The sequence below is a fragment of the Echeneis naucrates genome, chromosome 24 (assembly GCF_900963305.1).
Source record: "Echeneis naucrates chromosome 24, fEcheNa1.1, whole genome shotgun sequence".
NCBI classification, from domain to species: Eukaryota; Metazoa; Chordata; class Actinopteri; order Carangiformes; family Echeneidae; genus Echeneis; species Echeneis naucrates.
In genome coordinates this window covers 5,444,457-5,464,762 of record NC_042534.1, presented here as the reverse complement: position 1 = coordinate 5,464,762, position 20,306 = coordinate 5,444,457, and the positions used below count along the sequence as shown (strand labels likewise).

Genomic DNA, 20,306 nt, shown 5'->3' with positions numbered 1-20,306 from the left:
AGTAGTTGAACTTAATGTTGTTTCCTGCCTCTTCTACAGAGTTTATTCAGAGAGTGGTTGGCAGAGAACGAGGAGGCTTTAAATGAAGTACAGACCAGCGACTTTAAGGACCCAAGTGAAATGAATATTAATGTGCGGCGATTAGCAGTAAGTAGATTGAAAACTGTTGGTAGTTGATCTGCTGTAATTACAGCATGTACTGTAAAATATGATGTGTTTTTAAATTTGGGTGTCAGTTGCCATATGCTGTCTTTGCTTTCTCAAAGGGAAACGCTTTAATTGTCTTTTCTTTTTTTTTTTCCATTCTATCATTTAGATCTTGAAGGAAGACATGGAAAAGAAGAGGCGGACTCTGGACCAGCTTTCTGATGCCGGACAGGATGTGATTTCACTACTGCGAAGCCCTGAGGCCGGATCTAAGATAGAGACAGATACAGAGGAGCTGGCACATAGATGGGACAACCTGGTGCAGAGGCTGGAGGATTGTTCCTTCCAGGTGTGTCCTCCAGAGGTTTTCACCTTCATCTTCAAACTTGTTGGTGGTTTTGTAACTTTGGTTGACTTCTCGAAGTCCTATTCTCACTGACGCTCTAACTGAATGCTAAGGTAATGGAAGCTGTGACGGACGCTGGGATGACTCAGGTGGAAGAACAAATCGTTGTGGATACAATCGGTGTGGCTGCAGCTGCTTCGATTCCCGACCAGGACTTGACCCCACCTGCTCCCCCCAAGAAACGCCTGGTGGAAACGGATGCAGAAGTCAGACGCATGTAGGAACTAGGTTCCAAATAGACAGACTACACTTCCGTTATCGGAAAACTTCAAGAATAAAAGACACTTTTGTTTTGCAGGTTTGAAATGAAGCTTTCTGACCTCCTGAGCTGGATTAAAACATGGAAAACATCTGCTCAAGCGCTTGCCTCTACACACCCTGATACACCTGATACATCAGACCTGCAGGAGAAGCTAAAGGTACACCTGCTGAAGATTAATTTTAAAAACACTCACATTAAACTTAAATTTATTGCATCTCTTAAGAACTGTGCATTAAATACTCTGAACGATCACTTTAGGGTTTGGAGATGGAGCTCACAGAAAACAAAGCCACAGTCACTGAAGTGATCCAGGAGGGACGGGGATTGATGGACCAGTTGGAGAGAGGTGTGAAAGACAGAGATTGAGATTGCCTTTGCTCGTTGGCATTGAATTGATAAATTATTCTAAACATGGCTTCCAACGTTCCTGCTCTCTGTATCTGTGTTTATATGTCTTTTGTCCTGTTCAGTTTTTGATGCTGACTTCATATAAGTGCTCATTGAGAGTTTTATGGGTTTACGTTGTTCATTGGGCAGTGAGAAGTAGTGGAGCAGCATCACTGAGTTCAAGTAGATTTGTTAAGCTGAATTAATTTTTTTTCCTTGTGTTTGCTGCTTTCTCAGCCATGGTGTCTGTTCTCCAGTGTTTTAACTCTCATCTGAGCTTCTGTCTGCTGCCAAAGACTCGGAACACAGGCTTTGACACATATGACATGTTTACTGCGACTCTTTATATCTTTTGGCTTCTGCGTCTCTCTGTAGAGGGCGTGTGTGTGGACTCACTGAGAGCTGACATAGACCTGATACAAACTGAATGGGACGTGTGTGCGAGGGAGCTCCAGGCAGCCCAAGAGCGAGTTCATACCCAGACTCGGGTCAGAGCAGTGTCTTTAGGTCTGACGGACCTGGACCGAGTTTTGGAGGAGCAAGACCAGTGGCTGGACTCAACTTCAGTTATGGAACAGTGCGATCAGGATGAGCTGAAAAACCTGAGTGGAGAATGTCAGGTAGGACTCATAGTCTCTGTCTGCATTTCCACCTGATCCCCTGTGTGTGACTTTAATCCTAAATTTCACCTCTGACCCTTTTGTAAAATCCTCTCCTTGAAGGTCTTTCATGCACACCTAAAACACTTTCATGAATAAAAGCATCCTTTAGAGAAGAATTGGGCTTCAATAAAGAGGAGATAATTTAAGAGCTGCCTCAAATGCTTGAAATGTAGAAAGAGCAATTCGAATAAACCCTCTCCAGTGTGCACTGGAGTGTGGAGTTGATGTTTTTCTATTTAAGACTAATTCCTTTTAGCATGGATGGGAAGCCTGTCAGCATAAAGCGTGACTTCTACTTTTCTGTGCTTCCCCAATTACCATATGGAGAAAAAAAATCTAAACGAGGAAATTCTTTAAGACGATGCTGACTGAAAGAATAAAATTAAAGCAGAACAAAATGCTGAATCATACACTTTCCATTTTGTCTCTGCATCATTAAAGAACAGAAGTCAATGAAATGTTCAAGAAAACCACTAATCATAGAGGCTGCAACTGTAGCCATGTTTTCAGTTCATTAAACATTATTATTCAGATTCAGCTGGCTCATTTTAAGGGAATATTTCAGTAAAATTGCCCTTTTTCTTTAAATGTACAAAAATGGTAAAAAGTTACTTTAAGGAGCGATCAAAGACATCAAAAATAGTAATAGCTTCTAATTCACATGTAAATCGGTTAACTTTTCGATTCCTCTTGTCTTCCTCAGTCCCGACTTGGCCAGGTCACGACACTGAGGCTGCAACTAGAGCAGCTTTCTGCTGAGGCTCGGTCATTAGGAGCTGCGCCTTCTCTCAAAGACAACACAGTGGTGGTATCTGCACATTATGCCTCTACTCTGCAGCGTCTACAGACCAGAGAACAAGAAGTCATCAAAGGTACTTCTGCTGAACTGTGTGAAAATAACTTGTTGCATCGGCGCAGACGAAAGCTGCTCCCAAATCCGCAGTCGGCTCCTCTATATCTATGTCGCAGTATGCTTTTCATGCAACCTGGTGGCCGTGAAGGATTTCTCATTTCCAAGAGCTGCAAGACAGATGATTTAAGCCGTCCTTAGGACAAAAGCCAGCTTCTTTCTCCTCTCTCTCAGCACAAAGCTTTCAGCTTTATGGGGGAACAAAGAGTGATAGCTAGGTTCAGCAGAGTTCTCTCCCACAGTGGTTGTTTAAAGTTGACATTAGCTTTTATATGAAACCTTGGCCAGCCACAAGTAATGGATGATGCCCTTATATGGCCTCCCTTCTCATGGAAGCTTCAGTGTATGTGTGAGCGATTGTCTGTAAGATCATGCCTCTCTGGCAGCTCCATCTCTACCTGAGGAGGGGATTTAGACCCGAGGCAGCCTTGAAAACCAGTCACCGTTTTACCTTTGGAATTTACACATGCAGCTCTTGACCAAAAACGAGCCTGTAAAGGGAGCCTTAAACGTACTTCTCCTCTCCTGACCAAAGGTGTGTGTCAGCGTGTGTGTGTCGGTGTCTGTTTTGCTGCGCCTCTTGAGCTTTTATGACTTGAAGATTTGGATGAGAGCCAAGGGAAACAATTTTGTTTCTACTTGAGGGAACCTTTACGCTTGATGGGGCCTCTCTCTATCGCTGTACCCTACCCTCACTGTTATGCTCCGTCTCTGGTCTTTGTGTATGTAAACATAGGCAGATAATGAAAGTATTAAATCACACTGTGATTAAAAATGTGTTAGAGAAAGAAGAGAGGAGCAGGAACAGATGTAAAAGTAGCCTTTCTATACAAATACAAATAATGTTGAGGGAGTTAGAAATGGGTGGTGCTTAAATTCATTTTTTATTTTAGTGCGTCTACATTTAGGGTAAATAATGGAGTTTAACCACCATTGTTATATTCAAAATGTGTCAAAAAGGCATGAATGACATGCATGAGTTGGTTAGAGGGAGTACAACTCAAACAGACATGCTGTCAAACAATCTTCGCTCCTCTTTCACTGTGGAAAACATTCCCACATTCCCACACCCAATCCAGCTCACTGCCCCCTTCTGGTGGAAAACTTGATGCCAAAGACTTTGTGTATACTATAAGTGTTGCTCCTGTTTTCTAACTCTTTGTACACTAACCCCTCCTGTCCTTGTCCTTTTCCAGCCCTGGCCTCTCCTGAGCCCTCTCAGACAGTACCATGTCCAGTGGAGGGTCTAGAGGTCAGGTTGGCCACTCTGAGGGATGGAATAGTAGACATACCCTCCACCGAGAGAGCAGTGGAGCGGGCACAGGTAAAATAACTTATTTTATTTTCTCTTTGACAACCATAAGGAAAGTTCACAGCTAAATTTCCAGACAAGTTCATAAAAATATATCAAGGTTACACCTTTAGATCCTGAACTACCAGACAGGCAGGTAATCAGGACCCAAAACACGAATTCCCATGTGGAGATTATCACACATAGTCTGATCAGAAGGCCTCACTGATCTCCTGCAATATCATGTAATCTTGTGAAAATGTTCATTCTCTTTCCAAATTGTAGATTGAAGTATAAATCATTCATATTCAAATTCAACTGATTTTTATTCTTATTATTGTTATGATCAACATTGTTTAGTTTGTCACATATTTTGTTTTACTATGTTCCTAGTCTACAATTCACTGATATTGTCTGGTTGGAAAAGATATTTAATCCCAATCTATCAAAGGGAGTGTTAATGTGTCTACTGTCTTTCTTTCTTAGTTTTTTTTGTTGTTTTGTGTGTGTGTGTGTGTTTTTGTGGAACACAATAGGCCCCTTTGTCAGCCAGTTACTTCCCTCTGCTCTCTTTGTAGAAGGAAAAGGGTGTGGGTGTATGTGTGTGTGTTTTGGTATGTAGTTTTGAGATGTGCGTGTTGTTGTGTTTTGTGTATGTTGTGTTTCTCTCCTCCTCCATCGTCGTTGGAATGCAGCTCAGTCTAGCTTGTCTTATCCTTATCGTGGCAGATAGGGCACGGTGCCGGTGGGGGGGCGGGGGGAGGGGAAGGGCGGACTTGGCACATTCTGGGCAGCGAGCCCATGCATGCAGCACGGCGCTCCTCACAGCTCAGTGGCCTGACAGCCGCAACATACAATCTCACGATAACAACCCTGAATCTTATTAGCTATTAGCCCAAATACAGAAGATTATCATCTTCTTTACCCTTACTTTACTTTTTCTTCTATTTGAGAAGTGGTTGTGCTTTAGTCACAATAACACAATAACACAATAAGCAATAATAGTATATGACTTCTCTCCACTGTAATTGCTCATATTTAAATAGCCAATTCACACAACTTTGGCCTGTGATTTGAAGCCTGAGCTCTTGTGAACCACAGGGCCTCTGTCTAGAGATTGAGCAAACGCAGCAAGCCTCCGATCCTGCGGAGCTACAAAGATGGAGTAAACTTTCCTCCAAGGCCAGAGAGGAGCTGGGTACTCTGCAGTGCATCCTGGGTAGCATGAAGGACTATCAGGTAGAGCAGCCATCACTGGAAATATAGAAGACAGCTGTTTGTTGTGGTTTAATGCAGTTTCTGGAAAATATGTGAAAGGTGCTAATGCAGCTGCATAACGTTACTGTTAGGTGTGTTTGGTGACAGTTGAACGTTGGTCGGATGCGGTCCAGGAACTGTTGTCTCGTGATTCCACCGGGTCGGGTGACACAGAGAGTCTTCAGGAAGAGCTTAACCAGTGCAAGGTGAGAGCAGCATGAATTCATTTCACAGATTTATTTATTTATTTTTTTTAAGAACACAATCATCATAAAAATACATTCTTCTCTCCCTAAAAACAAGGAGTATGTGAATGAGATGGAGTCAGTGGAAGGTTCAGTGAAGCGGATGGGAGAGAATGTGAGTGCGATACAGATGACTGCAGTCCCAGGACTGGCCAAGTGGGGGAAGATTAAGTTGGAAGACTTTCAGAGTAGATGGGACACACTCAGCAAACAGGTGAGGGAAGAACTCATCATGAGCCTCTGTTTGTATTCTGCTTTCACAATGTTTAGTTTTATTATCAGTATTCGATGGGAAAAGTATTTAGTTTACTTTATGTGTGGACAGATACATGAATTCATATTATTACTCTGATTTATCAGTAACGCAATAGTATTCATTAAACTTTGCACTTGGTTGAAGCATCTTGTTGATTATATGTTTCTCTTATACATACTATGTCTTCCCTCCAGCTGTTGAGCCATCAGGAGCGTGTTGCAGAGAGTCAGGAGAAGCAGGTGAATCTGAGGAAGGACTTGGCTGAGATGCAGGAGTGGATGACCCAAGTAGACGAGGAGTTTCTCATGAGGGACTTTGAGTACAAAAGCCCTGAGGAGCTGGAGGCATCGCTGGAGGAGATGAAGGTTGGTCTGACTGTTTTCATTCTGAGTGCTTTATCTGTGCACGGGTCTAAGTCTGTTTTTCTGTCACAGAGGGCTAAAGAGGATGTGCTACAGAAGGAGGTGAAGGTAAAGATCCTGAAAGACAGCATCAACATGTTGGTGTCCAGATCATCACCACCCGGTGGAGGAAGTGGGCAGGAGCTGACGTCAGAGCTAGACGTTGTGCTAGCCAACTACCATAAGCTCTGTGACCGCTTCAAGAGCAAGTGTCACACTCTGGAGGTAAAGTGTGAGTGGCTTCGGTTAAAAATGATGGCCATCTCTGCTGTTTGCTGGCTCCTGTTGTGTTTGCTTCTGAGTTTTTTTTTCCATGAAATAAAAATCTGCTGTGACATACTCACACAGGAATTATTCATAACTTTATGCATGAATGCCCGAATTGTCTGTCAACTTGCAGCCAATATGATAATGACATGTTGGTTTATGCGTTATGTCATTTCTTCAGCTCCCTTTTTTGGTTAATTTGCATATGAAGAACAAGAGAAGCTGTGGGAGGTTCTTGCTTTCAGTGCTAATCTGCGTGTAAAATGGTAGTTTGGGGCTGGTTTTGGGGTCTGGTTTTGATTATCCTCCCCCAGACTCTGCGGGGTAAAGGCCAATGAAATCACTGAGTTGTTCTTATGCTCACATGTACTCTTTGCCTGAACTCCATCAGTCCCCACTTTGTCCTCATCCTGTTGAACTTGAGTATAAGAGTTCAACATGTTTTTCTGGTTAAGTGCTTCACCGTGAAATATTTTTTAATATGGTCCTAACATTGAAAGCTCAGGTATTCTAAAGTCACTTTTGAGTAACATAGTTTGCGTTTCCCTGGATGTGCATTTGAATATGTATTTCTGTCTGTGGGGGCTACACACTGTAGGAGGTTTGGTCCTGTTGGATGGAGTTGCTGCAGTACCTGGACATGGAGCAAACTTGGCTCAACACTGTTGAAGAGAAAGTCCAAGCTACTGACAATCTGCCAGAGAGCACAGAGACCGTCGGTGAAGCTCTGGAGGTGCATACACACCAAATAAACACACACAATGGTGTAACTCACCATTTCTCCCTTTTCATTCTCTCTCTCTTATAAGCTGCAGTTTCTGGGGATCATTGTTGTTTAACCAATCTGCCCACACTCACACTTATTCTGTAAAAGCCTCCCTCTGACCGCAGCCTGAAAGAATTTTAACGGGTACATTAGCCATCTGAATTTGGTTGACAGATGTTTGTGGGATCAGTAGCGGCTGCTTATCCTACAAGGTTATCATAAATGCAGTTTTTTTTTTTTTTTTTTTTTTTATGGGATGTGAAGAAACAAATCCAAAAGAAAAACGGCAACATTAATAATTGCACACATACCCTCGACTGGTGTTGTCATAACCCCACAGAAGGTAAGGCAGAATATCTAAGTCGAGTTGCCCTGAATTGAACTTTTCTGAGATCACTATTATTTGAGCTGTGCATAGTTTATTTTCAAAATGTCACTTTTGAATAAACACCATCACTTCCAGTAATGTTACCGAGATGTTGAGAGGGTCTGCTGTTTTGGTGTTTGATAAAAACTGAAGTAGTAAAATGTATTTAAACTACTTTGAAAGACACATAACAGGCCATTAGTGTGGTATGTAACCAAATGGTCCATTTAATAAGTAACCACATGTTAATAACCTCGTGGTCTTTGACTTTGTCATCTAGATTTCTTCTTTCTTTTTTCTTTCTGCTGCTATATCTGTAGACTGCCCCCAGCATGACTGTCACAGTCACTTTAATCACAGTGATGCCTCTGTAACATCGTATAGCGATGAAGGAAATTGAAGACCCCTTGAAGACAATGTTTCTCCTTCTCTTTGTCCTCATGTGTTTTTCCCTGTTTGCTGCCCCCCACACCTCCCAGTCTGTCTCTCCCTCCCCGTCCTCCCCATCCCCTGTTCTCTCCAATATTCACCCTTCCCAGTCTTCCAGTTTCCAAATTAGACTCACCCTTCTGGAGGGGGCTGTCACACTCTGTGTGTCCTTTACCTCTGGGAAGGGAAAGCACATTTAATGACCCCACATTAACAATGACTGTTGGATCTAAATAAGTACAGTCTCTTGACAAGCCTCTCTCACTTGTCTCTCATTTCTTGTTCCTGTTATCTTTTTTTTTTTTTTTTTTTTTTGGTTTTGCTTACTTCTGACACACCCAGCAGTTTGGGCATCTGCAATCCGTCTGTTTGCTCAGCTTTTTCATCCTTTCTCACTCTTTCATGCATAGAAAGGCACATTTTTTGCTGGATTTCGTTTTCCTCTAGCTTGTTTTGTCTTCCTCTAAATTTGATTGGGGTTTTTTCGCACTCCTGCTGTCTTTTTCAGTTTTTGTTTCAAGTATTTGGAGCTGTGACGCTGTTCAGCTTTCTTGGTCTTCGGTTGGAGCTTTATCACAGGATTGTTTTATTGAATTTGGCTTCATCCTCCTCACTGCTGTTCTGTCCTATTTTGCTTGATTTTTCAAATTTGTTGCGCAGATATTTACTTACGCTGTCCTCCATCTCTCTGTTCACCACCAGTCTTTGGAGAGCGTGCTTCGCCACCCCGGGGACAACCGCACGCAAATCAGAGAGCTGGGTCAGACGCTGATTGATGGGGGCATATTGGATGAACTCATTAGTGAAAAACTTGAGGCCTTTAATTCTCGTTATGAGCAACTCAACCATCAGGTCAGGACCTTCTCTTTGTGTGGAAGAAAATGTTTGTGGATGTATGTGCATGTCATATTCTGTTACTGTTGGGGGGTAAATGTATAGATTTACATCTATACATTTTTTTTTTTTTCCCATTTGTATTTGGACATATTTGCAGATATACCAGTGCCATTTCCCATGATTCTTCCAGGGCTGTACTTTGGTCTTATGTCACCTTTTAATGTATAATAATACATAGTAGGTAATACACATTTGTAGGTTAATATTTATTTCTATTAATTATTTTCACAGTATTTTATACATAACAGTATAATGAGTCATTTTTATGTGCACGTTTCATGGTATTTTTTTGATATCCTCCATATGTTCTATTATAATTTACCTTTAATCCGTCATGGCGCTGAAATGATAACCACAAAAACAAGCTGTGTTAGAGATGAAGTGTTTACTGTCTTGTAAATAATGCATTAAAGGATGTATGAGTTGTGATATTCAGTTCCACTATCAGCCAATGGTCTTCTCATTGTTGGCTTCTGTTTAGAATAAGTAATAGCCCGCACTGAAACATTCCAACTCATGACTTGCAATCTGTGTCCTCGTCCAGGCAGTGAACCGGCAGATCAGCCTGGAGCAGCAGCTTCAGACACTGAAGGAGAACGAGCAGGCACTCCAGTCCCTGCAGGAGTCTCTGAGCCAGCTGGATCACACACTCACCTCCTACCTCACAGATCGCATAGACGCTTTTCAGCTCCCACAGGAGGCGCAGGTATTCCTGCCACTGCACACAAGTCACCAAACAAGGTGTTACCTTGACCTGCTCGATCTTACGATAGCGTTCCACCTCACCTGTCTGGGGTTTCTTGCCTCAAGCTTTGAGCCCAGAAAATAGAAGAAATAATAAGTCACATCAGTCAGCAGTCTAAAAATTTAATTATTTAGGGAATGAAAAAATATGTCTTGATGTTTAATCACAATATAATTAATTATAATATCCTAACTGAGGAACCATGAATATATTTGTCTTTTAAAATCTCAACATATAACAATATGTATAGTTAGAAACGTACACTCAGGAAGCGACTAATAAATTCATAGAAAGCCTAAAAGTATGGTCTTCACACAGCATGCCTTTGTTTGTTTCCACCTTTACCTCAGACCATCGGGGCAGAGATCGCAGCACACGAGGTGACAGTGGAGGACATGAGGAGGAGGAACGTGGCCAACCTGCCTCCCCCATCCACGGATGGGAAGGCAGCCCGCGGTGGGACCATGCTTGATCAGCTTCAGGTAACACTGACTCTTACTGGAGAACATCAGAAACTACAGAAGCTTTTGTCTCATTTCTTTTCCACGGACACCACCACCACATTATTCTACTTTGCATTATTCTTGGCATTAGTGTAAAAGAATTGGTGACTCTTTCTGTGAACGTTTATTGTAACTTTTTTAACACACCTTTCATTCACTGCAGAGGAAGCTGAGAGAAATCTCCACAAAGTACCAGCTATTTCAGAAGCCAGCTAATTTTGAGCAGCGCATGTTGGACTGTAAGAGAGTCCTGGAAGGTGCGAAAGCTGAGCTGCATATTCTTGATGCCAAGGAAGTGGAACCAGAAAAAATCCAGTCCCACCTCAGTGGTTGTATGGTGAGAACTGCACTTTTTCCTCAATAGCTATTCTACACAGTCTTTTCAAACTGCTTATTTTGAGCTGATTGTTGCAGTGTAGTGTATTTTAACTGCTCTGCGAAGTTTAAAATGTTTAGAAGAAACAACTCATATATGCACCCACACTCATTTACCTTATTTTTACTGGATAGAAATTATACAAATTGCTGAGTGAGGTGAAGCTGGAGGTGGAGACGGTGATAAAGACTGGTCGCCAGATTGTGCAGAAACAGCAGACTGAGAACCCAAAGGCCATGGATGAGCAGCTTACTGCTCTCAAACTGCTCTACAATGACCTCGGAGCTCAAGTAATTTGTTTTTATTTTTATTAGTTTGTTCTATAGATTATAACTCGTCTTGTGTGATACTCACGGGTTTCATCCTCTTCTCAGGTTACAGAGGGCAAGCAGGACCTGGAAAAAGCACTGTCTCTGTCTCAGAAGTTTCAGAAGGAGAGTGCTGCCCTGCAGGAGTGGCTGTCCACAAATGAGACTCAGCTCCACCAGAAGAACAGCTGTGGAGACATGCCAGCAGACATTGATGCTGAGATCGCATGGGCTAATGTGAGCATCTGTCCAAAACCTTTCATTATCTCATTAGCAGAAGCAAAGAAAGCTTTTCTGCCTCAGGCCAGAAGGTGGAGCAGAAGGACTGTTTGTTGTCACTGAGACCATCTTTCTCAAAAAGTGGAAATGAAGTCTATCGGCAGTCTCATGGGAACTGCTGTGAATTAAGCCATTATCGTCCTCACAGTGAATAAAATTGTGTTTTGAATGTTAAATGTGGCACCCCCTTCCTCTCTCTGACCCCATGAATAAGACTGGGCATTTTATAGGAGCTCATCCAGAGACTCTGAGTACAGAGTGCTACTGTACAGTGCATGAAAGCACGTTGTTGTTTATGCATTTCTTTGCAGTTTATCATTAGCGTTATTATTGTTATATCATTTTGGTTGTTAGAGCAAGCTATAATTAGACGTATAATAACATCTAATTATAGCTTATTGATATGCCAGCAAATTATCGAATGACCTATTTGATGTGTGTGTGTGTGTGTGTGATGCTTCACCAGGGCCTGCTGAAGGAGTCGGAGCGTCGGAAGGTGGAGCTGTCCAGCCTGATGGAGACCAGTGCTGGGCTGCAGACTCTGGTGGAGGGCAGTGAGGCTCAGCTGGAGGACAAACTTTTTGCACTCAATGAATCCTGGGGTCGCGTCCGCACGTGGACTGAGGATTGGCTTAGTGCTGTGCTGGTGAGAGCACTTGATAAATACACATTTCATGTGTCCCTTCATTTCTTTTCTCAAAATGAATAGATTGTCCCATCCCTTTCAGGTTTTTAAAGGCATTAGCTAGGGAGCAGTCTTTTCTTAAGTAAATATATATTCTATTGTTTTAGCGTGTCATTTGGCTTTTTCTGGATTTTGATTAATGGTTTAGGAGTTATTTTTGCAATTATCATATGAAATGTATGCTTTAAGCCTGTTTTAACTTTTAATTCTAAAAAAACTTGAGCTTGTTATTCTTCCCCTTGGAAAGTTTTTGAAACATAACAAGTTTATCTCTGTAAAAGATTTACGGCTCAATTAAAAGATTTCCTCAGTTTACTAGATGAGTCAAGCATTTTCAGCAGTGAGACAAAGAAATAAAATCCAAAGCTAGAACAAAACAAAGGCATGCAAGTCAACTCCTCACTTCAAGTATATTTACCATGAAGAAAGAGACTTAGAAATGTTTTTCTTGTAATTATGCTGCAGCGAGTCATGTAAAGGTCCACATCAGTAAGATGCCTTTTGTTTTAGATCAATTAGAAAAGATCTGAAAACAGCCTTTGTTTTCTCTGTACCTGTGCAGAGTCACCAGAATGAGGTGGAAATTTTTGATGAAAACTTGGCTCACATCAGCACCTGGCTGTATCAGACCCAGATCCACCTGGATGAAGCTGAGCGGCTCGCCCCGACAGAGAGGGAGAAAGTGTTGAAGGTAAAGCCAATGGGAAGAATGGTCTCTTAAACTGTTGACACACTGGATCTGTTGCATAAAGGATCAGTTCCAGGCGAATGTATTTTTTATCATTTCTTAGTCATTAATTCATACAATTTGTTTGCTGACCAAAGCCTGAAAAATATGTAATAATATGTTGAGCTTATATCCCGACAAGCCCAGAATTTCTTTATGTAAATCACTTCCTCTGGCAAGAAAATGTATTTCGCAACAATCCATCAAGGAATATCTTTCCTGTTACCTTCTGGGACGGAGAAACTTTAACGCGTTTTCAGATGAAAAGATTGCTGAGGTAATGAACAATCATTTCTAAATATCAAATTTTGGCTTGTCTATTGCAGCAGAAATTTATTTCGCTTGGTTAGGATGGAACCAATTATAATAAAAGACTCACAGATTGTGAGGTCAGGGCCAAGATTGTTAATGTGTGAGGGAGAGGTGGCAAAATAAGAAAAGATGAGTCCTATAGGGTCAGGCAGGGCAGGGTCAGACAATTTATTTTCCTGTTGTATTAAATCCTTTGCACTTCCCTCCCTCTCACCGTGACAATTGAAGGTCTCCACAAAATGTCAGCTGGTCCCTGGGCCTCCTAACCTTGATCAGCACATGCTGTGCTAAGTGCTGTGTTCTGACTCAAGGCTGCCACGAGGGCTGACAGATATGAGTGATAGAATTAACTGATAAGAAGATGACCAGCCCCTCTGGGTGGTGTGTCCTCAGAGCATGCTGGAGGAGCTGGAGGACATCGGTCTACGTGTGGATAATGTTCGGGACCAGGCCATCATCCTGATGACCAGCAGGGGACCTGCCTGCCGAGATGTGGTGGAACCAAAACTGGCTGAGCTCAACTGCAACTTTGACAAAGTCTCCCAGCACATCAAAACTGCCAAGGTAGAAAATGCAAAAACTGTGCGTGAACTAACCAATGAATAGGTCAGTGTTGGCTTCATTCAAAAGGTTGAACTGTCAAATGGAAAGGAGTCTGTTCAATCAGTGTGTCTGTTCCCCATTTGGCATTCAGATGATGGCCAGCCTGGAGTCAGGTGGTGTCGACATAAACCAGCAGGCACCTCACCAGGTATGAGAGTCACACACTAGTATGAACTATGAGCTCAATTAAATCATTTCTTTAAGCGCAACCATTGAACTCCAGATTAATTGTCCAGGGATAACGGAAATGTACTCCATTTTATACCAGATAGTTTTAAATAGCTACCGCTTTAGATAAAATACTGCAAAGCCCCGTGTGCTGTCACGGTCACAAATTACACCGAGCTGGTCATTCTCTCTGAGTGTGCCGTCAGATATTAACATTTATCTCACCGGCTCTGACGGCCCTGGCTAAGTTGCCTGAGGTGTGTTTTGCTGTTTTTCATCAGGCCGTTCTCAGCCAGGAGATCCGAGCAGAGCATCAGACTCACGCTCGCCCTGCTGAGGCTGCAGTCCCCAGTGAGGTGACAGACCTTCAGGCAGAGCTCCAGGACAGACTGAGAGCTCTGCAACAACAACAACAGGACGCAGTAAACATCCTGGATGATGACAAGGTACACAAGTTCACTTTCAAACTGTATTTGCTGTATTGATGATAGATACTTCTACTGCTAAAGAATTATTATAATATGAATAAGTTGTACACGCTATCACTTCATTCAAATCTGAATACTGTAGCATTATGGGTAATGGAAAAGGCACTATGTCTGTTGTGTGGTGAAAAGTTCCCACTGTGGTTTGCCTTCTTCCAAATGAATTTTAAAAGGCACGGGATGCCTGTTACTCTCTGTCCGTCTCTTTAAACCTGAGGTTTCATGAGATTATCCCAGGCTGCGGCCTACATTCAGCTGTTGTCTGATAAGACTAGCTTTGATTGGGCACTTCAAGGCCTAACAAGTCTGGTATTCAGTGTGTCTTATCAAGGTTTATGACGTGAAACACTCAGGCTGAACAATTTTGACCAATCTTAAGCAAGGTCAGTGTGCCTGCTGGAAGCTCCTCTTGCATTTTAAACAGTATTTTACTATTAAACTGTCTTTACTCGGAGCAACTTGTTGCCTGTTAAGAGCTCGTGTCTTATTTGGGTGTTTAGGATAGATTTAAGATCCATTGAAGACAAATTTGTTTGATATCCTAAAAGAAAAAAAAAAAAGGAGCTTTGGAATAGCATTTGACCTTTCACCCTCTCTCTGCACCAGATGGATGAGGAAAAAGCCGACATTGAAGACCTGCTGAGAAGAGGAGAGGATCTGTTGCACCAAACTTCAGACGAGGGCCAGAGGGAGGAGTTGAGACTTCTGCTGCTCCGGCTGCAGAGCCAGTATTCTGCTCACAGAGTAAGATGCATAAAAATAAGTTGTGTTTTCATGGACTCGGCTCACCGTGAAGTTGTTGAAACTGTGTTTTTCCTCCGTGTTTCTGTGTGCTTGCTTCAGGAGCTGAGGGTTTTACGAATCAGACAGGTTGATGTCTCTGTGGAGTCGTCAACCTCTCACACCTTCATGGAGCAGACAAGAGAGTTTTCAGCTGAGGTGAGGGATTTACTGCACGCATACACACCAGCCAGCATTTATCGCCGAATCGTGTCCTTCACTGTAGGCGCATGATTGACTGTAGAGTCAGTTACACCTTTTGTCGCAGAAAAGATGTTGATATAATTTGTCATTTTCCCTGCTCCGTTTGCGGTGTAGGAGATGTCTGCAGTGGAGCGTGGCAGTCCTTCCAGCTACCTGTTGGACATCAATAAACTGCTCCTCGCCATGGCTGACAACGAGTTGCTTCTGAACTCATCGGAGCTCAGCGGGGGTCTCTACGAAGACTTCTCAAGTCAGGAGGACACACTGAGGGTGGGTCATCACTCATATTTCAAAAATGTTACATCAAAAACTTTCATTCTAAACATGACAGAGAAGTTAGTGGTGCATTCGGTTTTATTTTTCATTTGAGTTTTCTTTAGTTGGTGTGTTTGTGTTATCAACTCCATGCCACTTTGCTCCCCCTGTTTTCTTGACCGTTTGTTTGTCCTTTCTCAGAATATCAAAGTGAATCTGGAGCATCTGGGTGAACGGGTTGCAGAGATCCATGAGCGCCAGCCTGACGCCATTCAGAATGCTTTGCCTGCTGAGGTGAATCAGATTGGAGACGCCCTCACGCAACTCAACGCCGAGTGGGACCGCATTAACCGAATGTACAACCACCGCAAGGGGTATGTGCATCAACCCCAAACACAACCAGGTTCAACTCTCCATACATGTACTGGACATACTGACACACATTGCGTTAAACTTTGCATTTACAAAAATGTTATAATGGGCAGAGAATTGAAGAAGCTGCTGATTTCAGATGTGAATGTTTGTATCTGGATATTTGGTCAAAGCTGCAGGGACATTAAATGCCAGCTGTCTCCTTCTCAGGAGAGAGCAGGAACAGATAAAGAGATAGACCAGGGCACACAGTCAGGCCGCCAACACACACTTTAACACACAAAGAAGCACACACATTGACCTTGAACACCATTGAAACACTTCTTTGGGCGTAAACAATCTCTTACCTTTTCACTTTTTCATTCACTCGCTCACACAAATACCCACACGTACACACACTAGTTGACCTTGACTGTCATCAACGCTATTCCTCAGGCGGTGGACTACATTTACTCAATACAGTGTATGCACTTGTTAGGATAAACTAGGGAGCTATTTTTGAAAATAATTCATAAATGATACATAAATGCTGTGTCGCACTGCACATGTGTAATCACAATAACCTCCAGGTATCATTAAAATCACAGAATCTATAATATATTTTGTTAAATTACTCATCCAGAAGTAATTTCCTCACCTTCTCTGTAATCAGATTTGTTCTGCTCAAGAGATCCTGCAAGAGGAAATAGCCCCCACGCACACCATCAGTGTGATCCACATCAGGGTGGATTTTAAGTAATCAGTCTTTGCTGATTAGATATAAGAGATGACAATCGAGGTCATCCACTCTGTTATGGGCAAATATGTGAAGACAAGAATTTGTTATTATTTTTTTCTTCACCTGTTAATATTAACCTAACTACGACCTTTTGTGTTTGCGCGTCTCTTTGCTGGCCTTGCTGTAGGAGTTTTGACCAGGCCATAGAGGAGTGGGGACAGTTCCACTGTGACATGAATGACCTCAGTCAGTGGCTGACAGACACTGAGACACTGCTGTCTGAGAGTGTTGGCCCTGATGGACAGCTGAACTTGGACTCTGCACGACATCACCAAGAGGTCAGTGAAGGGAGATTGAGCATGTGGAGGTCCTCATAGATCATTTGTGTGGGTGACTCCTAGATTCCACATTCACTCTGAATTATTTGATCACGTCACTGCAGACGCAGTGGCAAATTTAATGAAGTAAATTATGTGCAGTTTGCAAATAATTGTTATGATACAGTAGGTGCTTCACTATACCGCAGTTTTCTGGACAGAATGAATAATTGGTCAAATAAAGACTTGCAATCCTCCATATGTTTACAAAATAAGATTATTTATTCCCCAGGATGCCAGAATAATATGGCTGAGATATTAGTAGATGGATGTTCAGAAATGTTAGAGAGGAGATAATTGCATTTTGGTCCTCAAAGGGAAAATCAGTGCATTACTGTACCTGATAAACAAACACATTGCACTTTAAACTGTTCATTACTGCAAAGCCAGAAGTGGATGAAAGTGAACTGAAGAGTGAGATGAGAAGAGTCCTCTCATTTTGCTTTGTTTGATTTCTAAAGTTGCGCTTTCATTTCCAAAGGGAATTAAATTCTCTGAAGTTGCAGAACTACCACTGACGGCACCAGCAGCCATTAACACCTTTTATCAGCTTGATTTTCAGAGCTGGAGATTATAGTTCGTCTGCCATGCGCTTTTACACATTATCACGCTCACTCAGAGTGTGACTTGGGATCAAGTGCACTGGGACTGAGCGATAGCTCAGTTAGTGGACATCACAATCACTCTCCTCTGTCTTGGCTGAAGTAAACAATTAACAGCAAAGCAAGCGTTTCAATCAGTCTGGAGAAATCACCTCGAGCAGGGGATTTTGCCCTCAATCGTTGGCTTATTGGCTTGTGCTCTTTGATTGATCACAGATTCCATTTTTTTCCTCTCCTCCTCTGTCCATCATACACCGTCAATCCTTTATGCATATTTTAGGAGTTCGAAGAAGGCCTTGCAAGTCACCAACCTGTTCTGGCCGGGCTGACTCGCACTGGGGAACAGATAATTGAGCAGCTATCATCTCTTGATGGACCACTTCTTGAAGAAAAGCTAGAAACTCTGCGTCAGCGCTGGAGAGCTGTCAACTGCCAGGTCCTTGACCGACAGCGCAGGTAGTGTAGCCATGGGAGCATGCAGGATGCGGGTGCATGTAAATGAAACTTCATGGGTTGAAAAGACTAAAGGGACAGAGTTCATTTTGAATTCTGAGGCCACACAATATGAAATACATACATTCGCTACGTGTAATTTTTGGTTTTACAGCACAATATAGCACCGTGGTCAGTGACTTCTCTCCATCACTGTCAGACTTTGTTTCTTTATCAGTCTTTGTCAGGTTAACATTATCAGTGTGGTCAATCAGTCTATAACAGTAATCTAAATGTAAATTTTTGAATTAGACCTGCAACCTCCAGGAAATGGAGATCCATATCTGAGTTTGTATTATACAGTAAGTGTGTGTGTGTGTGTGTGTGTGTGTGGGTGCGAACAGGCTTGCTGGTGGGGACCCAGCTCTTTCAGACCTGGTGAGAAGACGTGAGGATTTGGCAGTATGGCTGGAGCAAGCGGAGAATGCTGTCAGCTCTCTACCTGTCACTGCCACTGATAAAAATCTCAAAGAACTCAAGGTACAGTGAGGCCTCCAACAGGCTGAAGTCAGTGGGGTTCATGCTTCTATTCCTGCCCAAGAGCTACTTTTATGGTCAGCCTTGACTGTGATGATGCTTCCTTTGTTCATCTTCCCCATTGGCTTCACTGTTCCCACTCCACAAGTTGGTGCCTTATTCTCAGTCATCACTAAAAGTGTGAGACTCAGTAAACTCAGCGTCGGTACATCTTCCTTTGCAGGCTCTTGCTGAGGAAATGGATGCACAAAATGAACGTCTGGGTTGGCTTAACAAACACGCTCCACAGGTTCTGGCCAGTCCCAGTGTGAACCCTCAGAGTAGAGACCAACACGTCAGCAAACTGAGAGCCATCAACCTCAGTTGGAGCAAGGTGAGATTTGTACCAACAGTTCATATTCATGACCTTTTTATTAGTTGTACTATACCATCCTCTTGTCTTTCACTTCCTCCCCACTTTCTACAGTCATTTTTTTCTCGCCCTGCAGGTGACTCATGAATTGTTAGATAAGGTGGGGGAGGTGGAGGCCAATCTGCAAGGCCATGCACAGTTCCAGGACAGGATGGATAGACTCACTGACTGGGTTGTTGTCACACACCAAACAATCATCACCAGAGGTCTAAATCCTGGACAAGCACAGGTAGATCTAAAACAAACATTGTAAACTTCACTGAAAGTTACAATGCCCTCAAATGTCGTGTCTTAAATGAGCTCTTAAAAAACACAGGCTCTGGAGGTGTCCATGAAAGACAGGAAGAAGGACCTGGAGGAATTGTTGGCCCATTCCATTGAGCTGCAGAGACGACAGCAGCTGTTGCCTCAGGAAAAGGTCCCAGTTTCCATGGTCATATAATTTAATAGAGAAGCAGTTCTAATTGTAACATTTAATTATATCATATTAAATTGTAAAAATGCCACTAACTTCATTCAAATCTGCTTACGCTTCTTCCTGTTGCTACTCTTTTGTACTCAGTCATACTCATATCTCTGTGCCTTCACGTGTGTAGGGTAAGGTAGAACAGCTGGCAGCTGATTGGAAAGCCCTGGATAGTCGTCTGAGGGAATCTCTTCAGCCACCTGTCTCTCCATGGACACAACACCAACACGTCGTCCAACACCAGCAGCTCGGTATGGATTTCTTATCTGGAGCTCTTTTTATCAGTGTGTTGGAAGGATTGGGACTCAACAGTCCTGATGAAGCAATAAGCCCTCTAATTAGATTGTTTTATGACCCATTAACAGGAAATGATAAATATATATCAATGTTCACTTTTGTTGGAGTTAAGTTCTCAGGTGGCAAATTTGAAATACTCCAATGATTTGTCTTAATCTAAAGCCTGAAAATGCATGATGAAATAATAGAAAGGAGGTGAGTAACAAAGTAATGGTATTTATACCCCTAAAAGAAACCCAAATGCCTCATTCATCATGATTTAGTGCATTGCCACCATCCTGTGAGAGCTATTTGGCAGCACCTCCTCTCTCAGTCGAGCATCTTTAACATCATTACATCATTTCCTTTTAAAGAAGCTCTCTGTGTCAACATTAGTTGCTTTGAGTTCTTAGCTTTATTTTCCACCTTTCGCTTCAGTTTCTGCAGTCCCCTCAGCTGTGCAAATGGCCAGCCTAGTGAGTGAAGACCCCCACCATCAAACCCCACACACACCAGACACTGTAGCCCCCACCGATCTCAATGAGACAGCCACTGAACTGGCAGACTGGCTTCTCCTCATCACGCAGATGCTCAAGTCTAATATTGTCACTGTGGGGGACACGGACGAGATCAGGACCACCATGGGGCGTCTTCAGGTGAGGAGAGTCATAAATGGGATTAACATTTTTCAAGAGAGTAGGATTTTTCTTCTCAGGCTAACTTTACCCTCCATG

General features: G+C 42.7%; 1 protein-coding gene across 5 annotated transcripts in view; it reads left to right on the top strand.

Moving 5' to 3' along the window:
• utrn (utrophin) overlaps positions 1 to 20,306 on the top strand; it is a 145,752-nt gene that overhangs the window by 26,460 nt on the left and 98,986 nt on the right. For all 5 annotated transcript variants that reach the window (XM_029496424.1, XM_029496425.1, XM_029496426.1 and 2 more), the window contains 37 exons: positions 40 to 147; positions 317 to 496; positions 607 to 770; positions 852 to 972; positions 1,074 to 1,161; positions 1,578 to 1,822; positions 2,568 to 2,736; positions 3,971 to 4,098; positions 5,167 to 5,304; positions 5,415 to 5,528; positions 5,626 to 5,781; positions 6,018 to 6,188; positions 6,258 to 6,449; positions 7,090 to 7,224; positions 8,756 to 8,905; positions 9,495 to 9,656; positions 10,046 to 10,177; positions 10,362 to 10,535; positions 10,709 to 10,864; positions 10,949 to 11,119; positions 11,628 to 11,807; positions 12,409 to 12,537; positions 13,279 to 13,449; positions 13,580 to 13,636; positions 13,938 to 14,102; positions 14,748 to 14,885; positions 14,985 to 15,080; positions 15,240 to 15,395; positions 15,582 to 15,754; positions 16,658 to 16,808; positions 17,730 to 17,905; positions 18,286 to 18,421; positions 18,642 to 18,791; positions 18,907 to 19,059; positions 19,147 to 19,248; positions 19,427 to 19,547; positions 20,011 to 20,228. In XM_029496424.1, the coding sequence (XP_029352284.1) occupies positions 40 to 147; positions 317 to 496; positions 607 to 770; positions 852 to 972; positions 1,074 to 1,161; positions 1,578 to 1,822; positions 2,568 to 2,736; positions 3,971 to 4,098; positions 5,167 to 5,304; positions 5,415 to 5,528; positions 5,626 to 5,781; positions 6,018 to 6,188; positions 6,258 to 6,449; positions 7,090 to 7,224; positions 8,756 to 8,905; positions 9,495 to 9,656; positions 10,046 to 10,177; positions 10,362 to 10,535; positions 10,709 to 10,864; positions 10,949 to 11,119; positions 11,628 to 11,807; positions 12,409 to 12,537; positions 13,279 to 13,449; positions 13,580 to 13,636; positions 13,938 to 14,102; positions 14,748 to 14,885; positions 14,985 to 15,080; positions 15,240 to 15,395; positions 15,582 to 15,754; positions 16,658 to 16,808; positions 17,730 to 17,905; positions 18,286 to 18,421; positions 18,642 to 18,791; positions 18,907 to 19,059; positions 19,147 to 19,248; positions 19,427 to 19,547; positions 20,011 to 20,228 (5,526 nt within the window). The remainder of the gene's footprint in view (positions 1 to 39; positions 148 to 316; positions 497 to 606; positions 771 to 851; positions 973 to 1,073; positions 1,162 to 1,577; positions 1,823 to 2,567; positions 2,737 to 3,970; positions 4,099 to 5,166; positions 5,305 to 5,414; positions 5,529 to 5,625; positions 5,782 to 6,017; positions 6,189 to 6,257; positions 6,450 to 7,089; positions 7,225 to 8,755; positions 8,906 to 9,494; positions 9,657 to 10,045; positions 10,178 to 10,361; positions 10,536 to 10,708; positions 10,865 to 10,948; positions 11,120 to 11,627; positions 11,808 to 12,408; positions 12,538 to 13,278; positions 13,450 to 13,579; positions 13,637 to 13,937; positions 14,103 to 14,747; positions 14,886 to 14,984; positions 15,081 to 15,239; positions 15,396 to 15,581; positions 15,755 to 16,657; positions 16,809 to 17,729; positions 17,906 to 18,285; positions 18,422 to 18,641; positions 18,792 to 18,906; positions 19,060 to 19,146; positions 19,249 to 19,426; positions 19,548 to 20,010; positions 20,229 to 20,306) is intronic.